At 51.7% G+C, this 12,337-nt stretch overlaps 5 protein-coding genes across 5 annotated transcripts; 4 read left to right on the forward strand and 1 right to left on the reverse strand.

Moving 5' to 3' along the window:
- Nucleotides 1–1,800: 1,800 nt before the first annotated feature.
- On the forward strand, nt 1,801–3,219 carry J4E82_000783 (uncharacterized protein; the record flags this gene model as incomplete). The annotated part of the gene is made up of 1 exon (XM_051727103.1): nt 1,801–3,219. The coding sequence occupies one exon, from the start codon at nt 1,801–1,803 to the stop codon at nt 3,217–3,219; it is 1,419 nt and encodes a 472-aa protein (XP_051592910.1).
- A 1,573-nt stretch (nt 3,220–4,792) lies between these two features.
- On the forward strand, nt 4,793–5,730 carry J4E82_000784 (uncharacterized protein; the record flags this gene model as incomplete). Its single annotated transcript, XM_051727104.1, has 2 exons — nt 4,793–4,996; nt 5,047–5,730. 2 exons carry the CDS (start codon nt 4,793–4,795, stop codon nt 5,728–5,730), a joined length of 888 nt encoding a protein of 295 aa, XP_051592911.1.
- A 636-nt stretch (nt 5,731–6,366) lies between these two features.
- Nucleotides 6,367–8,014, forward strand: J4E82_000785 (uncharacterized protein; the record flags this gene model as incomplete). The annotated part of the gene is made up of 4 exons (XM_051727105.1): nt 6,367–7,450; nt 7,502–7,602; nt 7,656–7,757; nt 7,805–8,014. The coding sequence occupies 4 exons, from the start codon at nt 6,367–6,369 to the stop codon at nt 8,012–8,014; spliced, it is 1,497 nt and encodes a 498-aa protein (XP_051592912.1).
- A 1,658-nt stretch (nt 8,015–9,672) lies between these two features.
- J4E82_000786 (uncharacterized protein) lies at nt 9,673–11,335 on the forward strand (the record flags this gene model as incomplete). Its single annotated transcript, XM_051727106.1, has 2 exons — nt 9,673–10,644; nt 10,697–11,335. 2 exons carry the CDS (start codon nt 9,673–9,675, stop codon nt 11,333–11,335), a joined length of 1,611 nt encoding a protein of 536 aa, XP_051592913.1.
- Nucleotides 11,336–11,596: 261 nt separating this feature from the next.
- J4E82_000787 (uncharacterized protein) lies at nt 11,597–12,118 on the reverse strand (the record flags this gene model as incomplete). The annotated part of the gene is made up of 1 exon (XM_051727107.1): nt 11,597–12,118. One exon carries the CDS (start codon nt 12,116–12,118, stop codon nt 11,597–11,599), a length of 522 nt encoding a protein of 173 aa, XP_051592914.1.
- Between the last annotated feature and the right edge of the window lie 219 nt (nt 12,119–12,337).

The following is a 12,337-nucleotide window of genomic DNA, read 5'->3' on the forward strand; positions in this document are numbered from 1 at the left end:
CCCTTGTGCCGGCTAAACCCCCCAGATTGCTTCTCAAGCGAACCAACAGCGGGATTAGACGAGTCGACGGCCTTCACCACCATCCCCTTTCAGCATCCCTTCGACGCTTGGCTCGGCACCCCGAAGCGTAGCATCGCAATCGCTACGCGAAACACTGACTCGCCCGGTCGAATCCGCGTCTTGAGCGACGGCGCAAAGCAGTTCGGCCGCAGCGGAAGTCTGTCAGCAGCGAATCCTTTCGCCACTGCCGGCGCCATCGAAGTCGACCCAGACTGTCGGAATTACTGCGTAGAGCGGCAGAGTCAGGCGTGAGATCCAGTCTCTCGTAAGGGCTGTCGCATCTTCACAAGGCGCCGTGACAGATCTCAGCGGGATAACGGTACATTACTGGTTGTTGCTGCAATGAATCAAGGTAAGTCAGATTCCGAAGTATTTGCAATCCATGTCCTGCAAAATACACGAATCCTCAAAACCCAAGTCGCTCGCTCCAAGCGCTGCACCTTCAGCCATAAACTGGCGCCCTTCTCCGCACTCTTTCCAGACCAACATTCTCCCCGCGTCCACTCCTATATTACACCACAACACAGCGTGTGCATCAGCCTTCTCCCTTTTGATTTCTGCAGCACGCAGCGGGCCCTCATTCGTTCCTGTCCCTGTAGTGCGTTTTGCACGCTTGTTCTGCCACCCGATTGTGGTGCCGCTTGTGCAACCACGTCCCACGCGCATCTTTTGTTGCTCTCTATCGCGGCATCCGTGCACGTTGTTCGTTATTGTCACACGTCTTGTTCAACAGCACACCGGCTAGCTCAAGTTGATTGGCTGACGTGCAGGATAAGCAGTGCTGCAATCACCGCTGCCACTGGCACCGGAAAACCCTTTCTCTTCGGAGCAGGACTGCTTGGATCATATCGGCGCGCATGCACATCATAACTCCTTTGCAGGCGTACCCGATCAGCTAAGACGCGACGGGGTCCTAGCACATACTGCGACCGGTATCCACCAGGCCTCGATTACAGGCCGTTACGGTTCACATCGTCCCGACAGTGCGTAAGTAAACACTCTCATTGGTCCTTGTCTTCCCGGGCTGGCATGATAGGCTCCGTGGTGCTGCCTAGCCTTGTGGCCCCCAGCGTGCATCCCTCGACGCCTCTCTCGCCTGGTGCAGCCCAAGCTCAGGCCTCTCCTACCCCGAAACAAACACGTAGTCAATGTCCTTCATCATACTTGTCGTCGCACACGTTCCGGATGCATGGCGCACTCGGTCTTCCCAACAGGTCGGTCTGTCACATTGATCACACGACAAGCCTAGCGGCAATGCCGTACCGCCCCTGGAACTGGTTGACGACTTATACTGTGCCACTCTACTCTTGGTTACACATCGTTGTCGTTGGCATCACTTTGGCCGAATAGCTTTGTTTTGCGAGTTTGACTGACCTATGTCTACAGCTATCAGTCGAGTGCGGCTCTATCGGACTCAGGATCAGGCTCCATTTCTACATCGCCTAGCTCCAACGCCTTGTCGGCACTAGCTTATACTTCCTACCCTTCATACTCGTCGACTTTGGCCACCAACTATCCAACTCACTATTCCGTGCCAGGTACTTACTTCAGCGCTGCGTGTGGGTACGGCAGCATGTCTTCAACTCGACGACTGTAGGTATCTTCTGTGGCGCACTCGTGCGTGTAGAACCCGAGGCAATGCATGACAGCTGACAGCTACACAATAGAAATGATGCCTCATCGTCGGCAATGTTACCTCCGGCAAGATCACCAGGGCTAGGCCATTCTGTATCACCATCCATGGGTTCGTCGGCTAGGGACAATTATACAACCGGAACACCTGGTGTGCCTAGATATTCCAACGCTCTGTCTCCTCGCTCAGATCTACCTCGATACAACACCCAGCCCGACACTCCTAGAAGCGTACATACAACTACTATGCCTTTGACTTACAATGGTGCCTATGCCACTACGTATACCACAACTGCAGGCTCACCCGAAACGCCCCCCTTCAACACGCAAGAGACACTGGCCAACATCACCTGTGAAGGTAACGTGGTGACACCGAGTATCGACGCCAAGATTGAAAAGGGATTCTTCTATTCTGGTGATCGCGTATGGACTTGTTACAGGAGGAATTATTTTTCGGTCAACGTATCGTTCCAACTTTCGCCGTGGATTGCCAATGCACGCTTGTATCTTGAACAGCCCAATAAGACGGCTCAGCAGATACAATCCATGGCTGTATCTCTCGCTGCTGCTGTGGATGGTGCTACGGGCAAGACTATCGAGTTGATCCAGCATACACCGAAGCGCGATAAGGGCCCGCAGCTGCCAATGAAGAAGGAACTACTAGCACCAACGCCTCCAGGGAAAAGCCATGAACACGGCGGATATGGGCTGAGCAACTTCCATCAGACCTCGATCGTCGCAGGTCCTCAGCTCCCTTTGCAAAGCGATAGCGACTCGTCACAGCAATATTCTCCCACGAGCCACTCCAGCAGCAACTATCAACATTCGTTCGAACGTATACAATTCAAGTCAGCGACGGCAAACAATGGAAAACGTCGGGCCCAACAGCAATACTACCACCTGATTGTGGAGTTGTGGGCGAACGTGCAGGCCCCTAGAGAAGCTGAGCCCAAATGGATAAAGGTTGCAGCTCGGATGTCTTCCCCAGTCGTTGTGCGTGGAAGATCGCCTAGTCATTACCAGAATGAGGGCCCCCACAATGCCGGTACTTCGAGAGGAGCCCCTGGTTCTGGCCTGGGTGGAGGTGGTCATCACGGACTAGGCTCAACTGGCCGACCATCTTATTCGCCCTGGACCACCGGCTTGTCAGGTGGTAGCGCAACTGGGATGGGCAGTAGCATGTATCGTGGCAATACATACTCCCTCGACCCAAGCCCTGTCGGCAGCCATTCAGTTAGTTCAGCGAGCTCTCTGAGTGGAGGCCCTGTTGAAGGCATCACTGGCGAAAACCATATGACCGAAGACGATGACGCGAAGATGATGGATGCTCCCCAGGTTTACTCTTACTATCCTGCCTCCATCTACGAGCCGATACCACCCAAGCTTGAAAGCACATTACCCCCTCCCGATCGCAGGATCAAGGATGAATACCCCACTGCTGGCTGGCATCTTGGAGGCTGTGGTAGATTTCAAGGAATGGAAAGTAGTCGCGGATACTATCCGGACGTACAAGCTCATACCTATTGATGCGCACACATCTTGCCGCCGTCATAGCTGTCAAGAAAATGGTTGGCCGGCTCAACGGGAATTTGAGCCCGCTGCATATAAGAATCGAAGTCAACAAGACTTGGTTCCGCATAGACAGGCGAATATCCTTCGCTATCGACGATCGCTTTGGAGTGCTTCACGATAAACTTCTCGGTTCTGCGGCGGCTTTGTCATTGTTACTGTACTTGATCCTTGGCCAACACGAACACTAACGGCCCCCCATACTTACATCACTTCCTGAACGAAAGACACACGGGCCGGTACCGCATGACAAGGCAAGGATGGTGCACAAAGCGATGTATCACAAATCGCACAACAAAGGCTATATCGTAGGCCTTAAGTATGTTTGCCGCAGCGGAACTCTGATGTTGGTCTGCATCTGGAGGAGCCACCCCCAATATCCGTCTCCGCGGAACCTCAGCCGACCATGCACTCAGCTGCAAGGCATCTCGTGTGTCGCAAATTGCTAGCCTGCTTCACTGCGTTCCGTTTTTCCATTTGTCATCCCACAGCATATTTAACCCTACACCCTGCCACGGCTTGTCAGTATCCTGTTTTGCAGGACCTGGATGAAGTCTAGTTTCTTGCATGTCGTTTTCATACAGTCTTTTTTCTTCTTCTTCTTCTTCTTCTTAAAGTTTTGGTCTATGATGGGCCTTCTTACGCACTACGAGACGTACAGATGGTGTTAGGTTATGGGCGCACGCTACGAGTTATGAATGCGAACGCATGTTGCATGGCGCACGTGGGATCAAAAGGTCGATGGTCACGCTCTTCCCCTTCATGCTATCCCTGCCTGGTACGTTATGGCCTATGCCCCTCAGCATTTGCCACTGCGGGCTTGCAGCGACAGTTGATCATGGTTGTATGAGTAATGGGTCACGACTAAGGATGGTGTACACGGGTATGTTTCAGCAGGATTGAAGGCGCACACAAGGGAACTGCAATGTCGGTTAGGGAGTATGAATTTGTCAGGTTAGGGTTGCGACAAGCAACTCTGTGGCACAGTCACGAACTGGATGGGAGATGTACGACACACGGGAAAGCTAATGGTGGCGGCCCCTTGTCTATTGTATGATTATGTAGTGCCTTAAAAGCGTGTGATAGTTGTCCAATGCAGGCGGCCCTTCTCGTTTCCCATCATGTGCACCACTCTCTTTGTGATGTTGCGCGAGTCAGGGCGGCGCTGCCAGACGCGAGCCTTGCCGTACTTCTGCATTGCGCAAGCGTTATGTAGGCTGATATGGTAGCCTCACAAGAAGTTGGAGGAAATGGTCAAAGACGAGGAGAAGGGCGAAGAATAGCAAACATGAGGTTCTCTTAAGCTCTTGCCGTCGGACGTGTTCCCGCCTTCCCCGCGGCTCAGGCCTCACTCCCTGACTGACTCGGGGGACGTGGCCCAAAACTTTGATCCTGAAAGGTGTCACGTCATCGCTACACCCACGCGTCACCCTGAAAGCGCCCTGACCCCGACGCCGCTTTCACAGGCACCTAATCCGTCAATCCCATAACATCGCGCACCCGGCGCTTTGTTCAACGCATCTCAGCTTCGATGGCGTGGTACGACCAGGACAGCTGGCTCACGGCCGCTTTCTCCCCGAACCCTCTCACCATACTCATCACCTTCATTGTCGCGATTGGCCTGCCGATAATAATACACACCATTCTGTACAAAAAGGCAGCTGCGGCTGCGCAACAGCCTACCTTGTTGCTCGTTGGACCAAGTGGCAGTGGAAAGACGGCCTTTACGACATTGGTAACAAGTCCCCTAAAACAGTGCGCCTTGTAACGTCTAACAACTACTAGGCCGAGCGCAATGCTACGACGCAGACGCACACCTCCACTACCCCTCTCACCGTCTCCGCTATCCTCCCGAGCCCACACGTCCCCGCATCTTCACACTACCGCTCACCAGGCGACCCAGCCTTCGAGCGCTCCCGCAACTTCCTTCTCCTTGACACACCCGGCCACGGCAAGCTCAGACACTATGCCACCGCCCAGCTAGCCGACCCTAAGAGCATCCGTGCTATAATCTTCGTTGTCGACGCTGCCCAGCTGGGCGATGAAGCCGGGTTGAACGAGGCAGGAGAGTACCTTCATGACGTCCTTCTATCGCTGCAAAAACGCTACACCAACGCTGCAACAAGCAAAGGACCAAAAGAAATTCCTGTCCTGGTTGCAGCAAATAAGATGGACCTGTTCACTGCGCTGCCCCCGAACCTTGTCAAGACTTCGCTTGAGAAAACCATCACGGAAGTCAGGGCTAACAGGGCGAAGGCGCTCCGTGATGCAGGTGCGGCGCTGAGTGGAGGTGAGGACGAGGTTGACGAAGAGAAAGAATGGCTTGGCGAGGGTGGCGAAGGCGCGTTCACGTTTGAGCAGATGAGGGAGAGTGGAACGAGTGTAGATGTGATTGGGGGTAATGTTATCGCAGGCAAGGAGGGCGGTGATGTAGAGAAGTGGTGGCAGTGGATTGCGGAACAACTTTGAAGACGTTATACGTGCTTGGAAGTGTCATGGCATAAGATGGACGCAGTGTATCGATACCCCGTCCGTTGATAATGTAGAAAACTAGTAAGTTTCTCTTACTCTTCGTTGAGATCACGATTGACCAATGTAGATTGTTAAACATGCCAGTCAACATATTCCTCAATATGACAGGAACTGGTACTCTCAATTCGCAGCTATCATAGTGGTTCTACTTGGAATCCCTCCTATATGTCCGCTAATTCATCGACATACCACAACTTATATTTGCATTGAGGCACGACGCAGCTCCAACTCTACAGACATATCCCAATACCTTGATTATCCGTCACGCCTTGGTTTCAAGCCAAGCTCGTGAGTTCAAATCGAGTTGCTGGAATCATGACGCGTGCTCCAACAGCAAATAATATCTGATTAGTTTTCCAAACCATGATGACCTCTTGAGATAGAGCAAGCAGCATGTGAGCTTGTGCAGCGTTGCAGCTTCTGGACAAGTGACCCAGGACAAGCGCTGTGATCAATCGTAGGGAGTTGTATAAGTATGTGCATTAGATCACTTCATTCTTCTCAGCACCGCATCGGCGTTTCATACTTCTATCAGTACTTGTCCGATTTGGATTCACGATAGCAGCACGAACAATGTCGAAAGAGTTAAAGAATAAGAGGAAAGCAGAGAAGAAGGCTGCGGAGAAGGCTGCTTCTGAGGCTGAAGCGTGGAAGTCATCCTCCAAGACCGTACTTGGCCGCCTTACCTATCGTCTCAAAGATCTCCCCGACCTCCAGATCATCCGAGTAGAGTTCTGGTCATCGAAATCTCTCGATGAAAATCGCGAGGTACATACTCCTGATGATTATGTTAGGATATACAGCCGCAAGCACCAAGAACCCGCCTGGAAGGAGCTTTTGGAAAACGCTTTTCTGGAGTACAAGGATATTGCTGCCATCAACAAGAAACCGGTTGGTAGAAAGCATGAGTGCCATCTCATTATTCCATCCCATTCGATACGGAACATCCGCTTGGGACGATATCCTCTCCAGACCGAATATCCTGGGAATGACAAGCTTGGTCTGCCCGGGGGCCGAATGGAATGTCGAGTTACTGGTGTCTCTTTGCTGGAAAGCAACGATGACAAAGATCGCAAGCTCTACTGCAAGTCCCTGGATTTGTTAATACAGAGTCGCCACGCAATTGTGGATCAAAGTCTTGGAAATCTTTCTATGAATCGGGAGCTTTTCAGTAAGATTACAGACTCCAAGGCCGCGCCCCCAGAATCTAAGACAACATCCATAACGCCGTTGATTGAAGGATACACGCACAAGTCAAGCACTGGTTCGCAGCAGATGAAGGAGCGCCTGTACCCGCTATACATACGGAGCCGTCTATCAATCGATGCTGAAGAGAAATTGCTGCACATGGTATTTGATCTGACCTGTGCTCTTCCAACTACCTGTGGAAATGTCTATGAAATACTTCTGGATGTGTTCGGGGATCACATGAACGAAGAGAGCATCGGACGCCTGCAACCCATTATCAGGGACCTTCTGGTTGGTCTTCAAGTTCAGCGCAACTACGAGCATACGAAACCAAAAACCACCAGCGAAAGCAGGAACACATGGTCCGAGCCGTTCCTGATCCGTGAGATTGTGTTCGCCAAAGATGTTGGGGAGAAGATTAAGGATTCCGATGGAAAGGAAATCGATGTCTATGGCTATTTCAAGAAACGTAAGTCCCCTGTTGAGATGAAGAATGGCATATGCCGGCTAACGTGGATAGACTACAATCAAGACAGAGATATCGAACACCAGTATCTTCCTCTTATAGGTGACGGCCGCGGCTCCTACTTCCCGATGACCAAAGTAAAACTTCCTGAAAAGGTGCAGGTTTTTCCTAAAAGCGCCGACATTTTGTCCCGACCCCTCCGAAAAAGATCCATGATCTCGAACTTCTGGAAACGGATGGCCAGAAAAACATGGAAAGAATGGGTGAAACATTCTGGGGTCTGTTGATAAAGCAACAACAAGACGTCAATGTAAGTATGCCACTAAGGTTATGAAACTCTTGCTTACATATTGGCAGATCGGAAAGGGGATCATACAGACCGCAAAGGGAACAGTGTCAACTCAGCAACAGCCCAACGCGGCACTCAAACCAATCGATCGGTCTGGAACAAAAGACGAACTGACCCAGCAGACTGAACCGGAATCTGAACCAAACGAGCTGCTTGAGAGAACCGGAAAGGAAGAAAACCAGTGGGTCAGTAACGACCCCTGGAACCTGGCGCTCTGATATACTTTCCTCTACTGTCCCGAAGATACATTTGACCCGGATGCAGATGTACGGGCTTGCCGTCGCACCTATGCTCCTCAGTAGCACTAACGGCTGCAGTTGCTTTCTAGCATTTTTCTTCTCTCCGTTGTTCTAGGAGACGCTCCCAGTTCTACCAGATGTCTAGTAGCGGCTGTTCTTTGGATTTCCCTTATTTCCTTTTCCACTCATCTTTGCTCGATCTGCTTTCATGTTCATACCTGAGCCCGCCACTATGGATGAACTCCTTACTTCGCAGTAGGCGAAGAACTCTTTCCTTTCTGACTTTTCGCATAAGTATGTCATCGTTTCCTGCATTTGGTCTTGCGTCCCGCCTTGCTTCTCTAAATAGTCTAACTCAATCCACTCTTTTACAAAATATCGGTCTCGCTCTAATGGTTGTATGCGGTGTTGATATGAGACCATCTGATGAGAAAATACGAACACCATTTCCTGCAATGTGAATAGGGGGAGAAGACCATGGGTGACCGGCCCGAAAGTCAGATGCCTTCACATTTGGATATCCGTTCGGGACGTACACCGATGACACCATGAGCCCAACCCAGTTGTTCGGTAATTTGTCAACAGCGAGCTGACTGCTGCACACCATGCAGGACGCGAATCTCAGTATGCAGTCCTGTTCGCCGGACCCACTCCGCTGGAGTGTTCGAGCGACGGACACGGCTGAGACAATTGTAAGCTTACCACCCTCTTCTACCCTCATCCCACATCGCAAACGGGATCAAACCTTAAGCTGACTTCTGTCGGACATTGGTGTCCACTCAGCAGGAGAGACGGATGGTTTAGTGATCGATGATTACGCCCCGTATCCACAAGTGGCAGCCTTCCGCTTCTTCCGCGTCCTTTCCCGCGCGGATCCCACTTGGGGCGGAGTATCGGTGTGGAGTTCCACAAAGCCTCGAGATTCGCGCTCGTGGCTTACTCGTTTGGGGTTCCGCGGATCTGGGTTGGAAGGGTAGCCATACGCAAGCGGGTTGGTCACGCGTGTGGGGTGCTGTAGCCTCGAAGATAGAACACCTGGTGATCAAACGTCGCAGCAGATGTGCAACTACGTGAGGCAAGCATCCGAGGCTATAGGCCATCACTTCATGTTTCTGTCTCAAGCTCATAATCGTTCAGCTGGTCGCAGGGCCTTTGAGTTTCTGTTATTTCTTTGCAGTTCTTCGTTTTGCCGGACGCAAGCAACTCCCGAGGTCGTTTCTGCACGTGGACGGCGGATATATTGACGCCAAGGACATCTTATGAACACGACTTTCAGCGAATATCGTGACCAGCCGGTAGTTGATGGTCACTACCGGCTGCGTAACACTTGTCTACCACGTGAACCACAAAGACCTCGCTGTGGCGTGAAGATGGTGTTAGGGTAGCAAATTTGGCTAGCGTGGTAAGGCTGTGCTAGCGGTGGCTCAACCGCGGCTGTAGTGGCGGGTAGTAGCGGGTCAGGGCATCGAGTTTGTTCTTTGCGACAACTTTGCGTTCGTATCACGACATCTTTTTCGTTCTTGACGTGCGCTTCCTCTCCTTGCTTAAAATCTTGCTTACTCTCATTATACCTATTTCCAGCATATCTACATCACCCAGATACGTAGAGAAAACACGAAAACACGAATACCGCAACCATGTCCACCAAGACGCGCCCCGCCATTCCGCCAGTAGTCATGGACAGCATGACGCAGCAAATCGGCAACACACCCCTTGTACGCTTGAACAAGATCCCACAGTCTCTGGGAATCAAAGCAACCGTATACGCCAAGGTCGAAGCCTTCAACGCCGGCGGTAGTGTGAAGGACCGCATCGCCCTTCGCATGATCGAGGCCGCTGAGAAGTCCGGTCGCATAAAGCCTGGTGACACTCTCATCGAGCCTACTTCCGGTAACACAGGTATTGGGCTGGCTTTGGTAGGCGCGATCAAGGGATACAGAACCATCATCACGCTTCCAGAGAAGATGAGCCCGGAGAAGGTGGCGGTTCTCAAGGCGCTCGGAGCTGAGATCATTCGTACCCCGACAAGCGCGGCATGGGACAGCCCTGAAAGTCATATCGGTGTTGCCAGGAGATTAGTGAAGGAGATCCCGAACGCACACATCCTCGACCAGTACTCGAACCCGGATAACCCGATGGCGCATGAGTGTGGCACTGCGGAGGAGGTATGGACACAAACAGACGGCAAGATCACATGTCTTGTTGCTGGTGCAGGAACCGGAGGCACCATTACAGGTCTCGCACGCGGCCTTCGGAAACACAAGCAGGATGTCAAGATTGTTGCTGCCGACCCGCACGGCAGTATTCTTGCCCTCCCCGCGAGCCTCAACGACGAACGTGTGAACGAGGGCTACAAGGTTGAGGGAATCGGATACGACTTCATTCCTGATGTCTTGGAGCAGAAGATTGTGGACAAGTGGTACAAGACAGACGACCGGACATCGTTCATGTACGCACGCAGGCTGATCGCCGAGGAGGGTATCCTTGTTGGTGGTTCGTCTGGCAGTGCAATGGCTGCCATGGTTGAAGCTGCGAAGGACATGAACCTGACTGAAGACGATGTCATTGTCGTCATACTTCCGGACAGCATCAGGAGTTACCTCAGCAAGGTTCGTTATCCACTACTTCATCTCTCTATTTCAACACACTAACACACTCTAGTTTGCCGACGACGACTGGCTTGCAGCGAACGACCTTCTCCCTCCTACGCCTCCTCTGACACCCGACACAAATGGCGCGTCCGCACGCCGTCTCTCCACCACCAAGCAGGCCGACGCTTTCCACGGCGCTACAATTGCTTCCCTCCGGCTCAAGCCTGTCACCACCATCCCTTCCAACTCGCCATGCAGCGAAGCCATAGAAACTATGCGTGAGAAGGGTTTCGACCAGCTTCCTGTCAGCACGTACTCTTCGTCTGGAAAGGCGCGTCTCGTGGGTCTTGTAACCCTCGGTAACCTCCTCTCCTACATCGCGGCAGGTCGCGCTACGCCCAAGTCGTCAGTCGAAGAAGTCATGTTCGATTTCCGCAAACTGAACGAAGTCGTGAAAGACCTCGGTCGTCTGTCGCTTGACGGTGACAATGCGAAGAACACACAGAAGGGTGGCAAGAAGGGACGAAGGGAGTTTGTTGAGATCACCAAGGAGACCAGCTTGGGTGACCTGAACAAGTTCTTCGAGTGGAACAGCGCTGCTGTTGTCACCGAGCGCGTAGATGGCGAGCCTAGGGCTATTGCTGTCGTGACAAAGGTGGACTTGCTTACTTGGATGGTCAGACAGGGAACCACCAATGGAACACACTAGATGATATGAAGATGAAGAAAGAAAAGCAACAAAACGAATATTGGATATGATACACAACGAAACTCTATACAAGATATGGGTCGATGGCATGGGAACGGTAGCGATGGAGTTATGGGCATAGGACGACTCGATTTAGAAAGCATTCATCTGATCACTAGGTATCTCAAGATAGAAGAACGAGACCTCAACGTCTACACATCAGAATTAACAGAAAGTTACACAACCATACTTTGCAACGTCATGTATTCCAAGTGACCGCCATTAACCCTGCGCTATTCCCATCATAACTTCCCTCAACCTCCCTGCCGCAGCCCCATCCACGAACTCAACGCTTCTCTTGACTTTCACTTTCCCCTCACTAACTTCTTCCATCTCTAGCTCCCACAACAAATCGTTTTCTACCTTGTCCGCTTCCTTCGCTCCCTTGGCTTGCATCCAAAAGCTGATCCGTAACATGACCTTCATCATCACTGGGTCGACGATGATGTTCGTGACATCTGCTTTCCACGACTCCAACTTGGGCAACATGAAATTCAGATGTTTGACGAAATCATCGAAAGAGTGTGACCCTTGGAGAGGTGGGGTGATGGAGACGGCGTAATTATGGCCCCAGGAGTGTTGGAAGTTAGGAGTACAATGAGTGCGCAGAAGCGCGAAGTTCATACGTTCGGGGAGGCTATTATCCACAGCTTGGGCTTCGATGAAATTGAGAGCCGTTCCGCGGAGGGACCGGTACAAAGGAGTGGCAGAGTTCCCCGTTGTATTGTCGCTCATTGTGGCCATGGTTGTCTGGATTTTTAAAAAATGACGGGAACTTGGGAAGTGTGGCTTGGACGAGTTACCTAGTATAGCTTGCTTTGTTAAATGCAGAGAGATGTTAATGTCACTGGAAGTAGAAGCGGATCCCCACCTGGGGTGTTACGGAAATAGGGTTCAATTACCCCCGGAGAACGGACGAGCCGTTGATTGCAAGGTTGTAGTGGCATTCCAAGTCCGTACAGG

This window comes from Alternaria postmessia, assembly GCF_024291825.1.
Source record: "Alternaria postmessia strain BMP 2775 chromosome Unknown scaffold_3, whole genome shotgun sequence".
NCBI classification, from domain to species: Eukaryota; Fungi; Ascomycota; class Dothideomycetes; order Pleosporales; family Pleosporaceae; genus Alternaria; species Alternaria postmessia.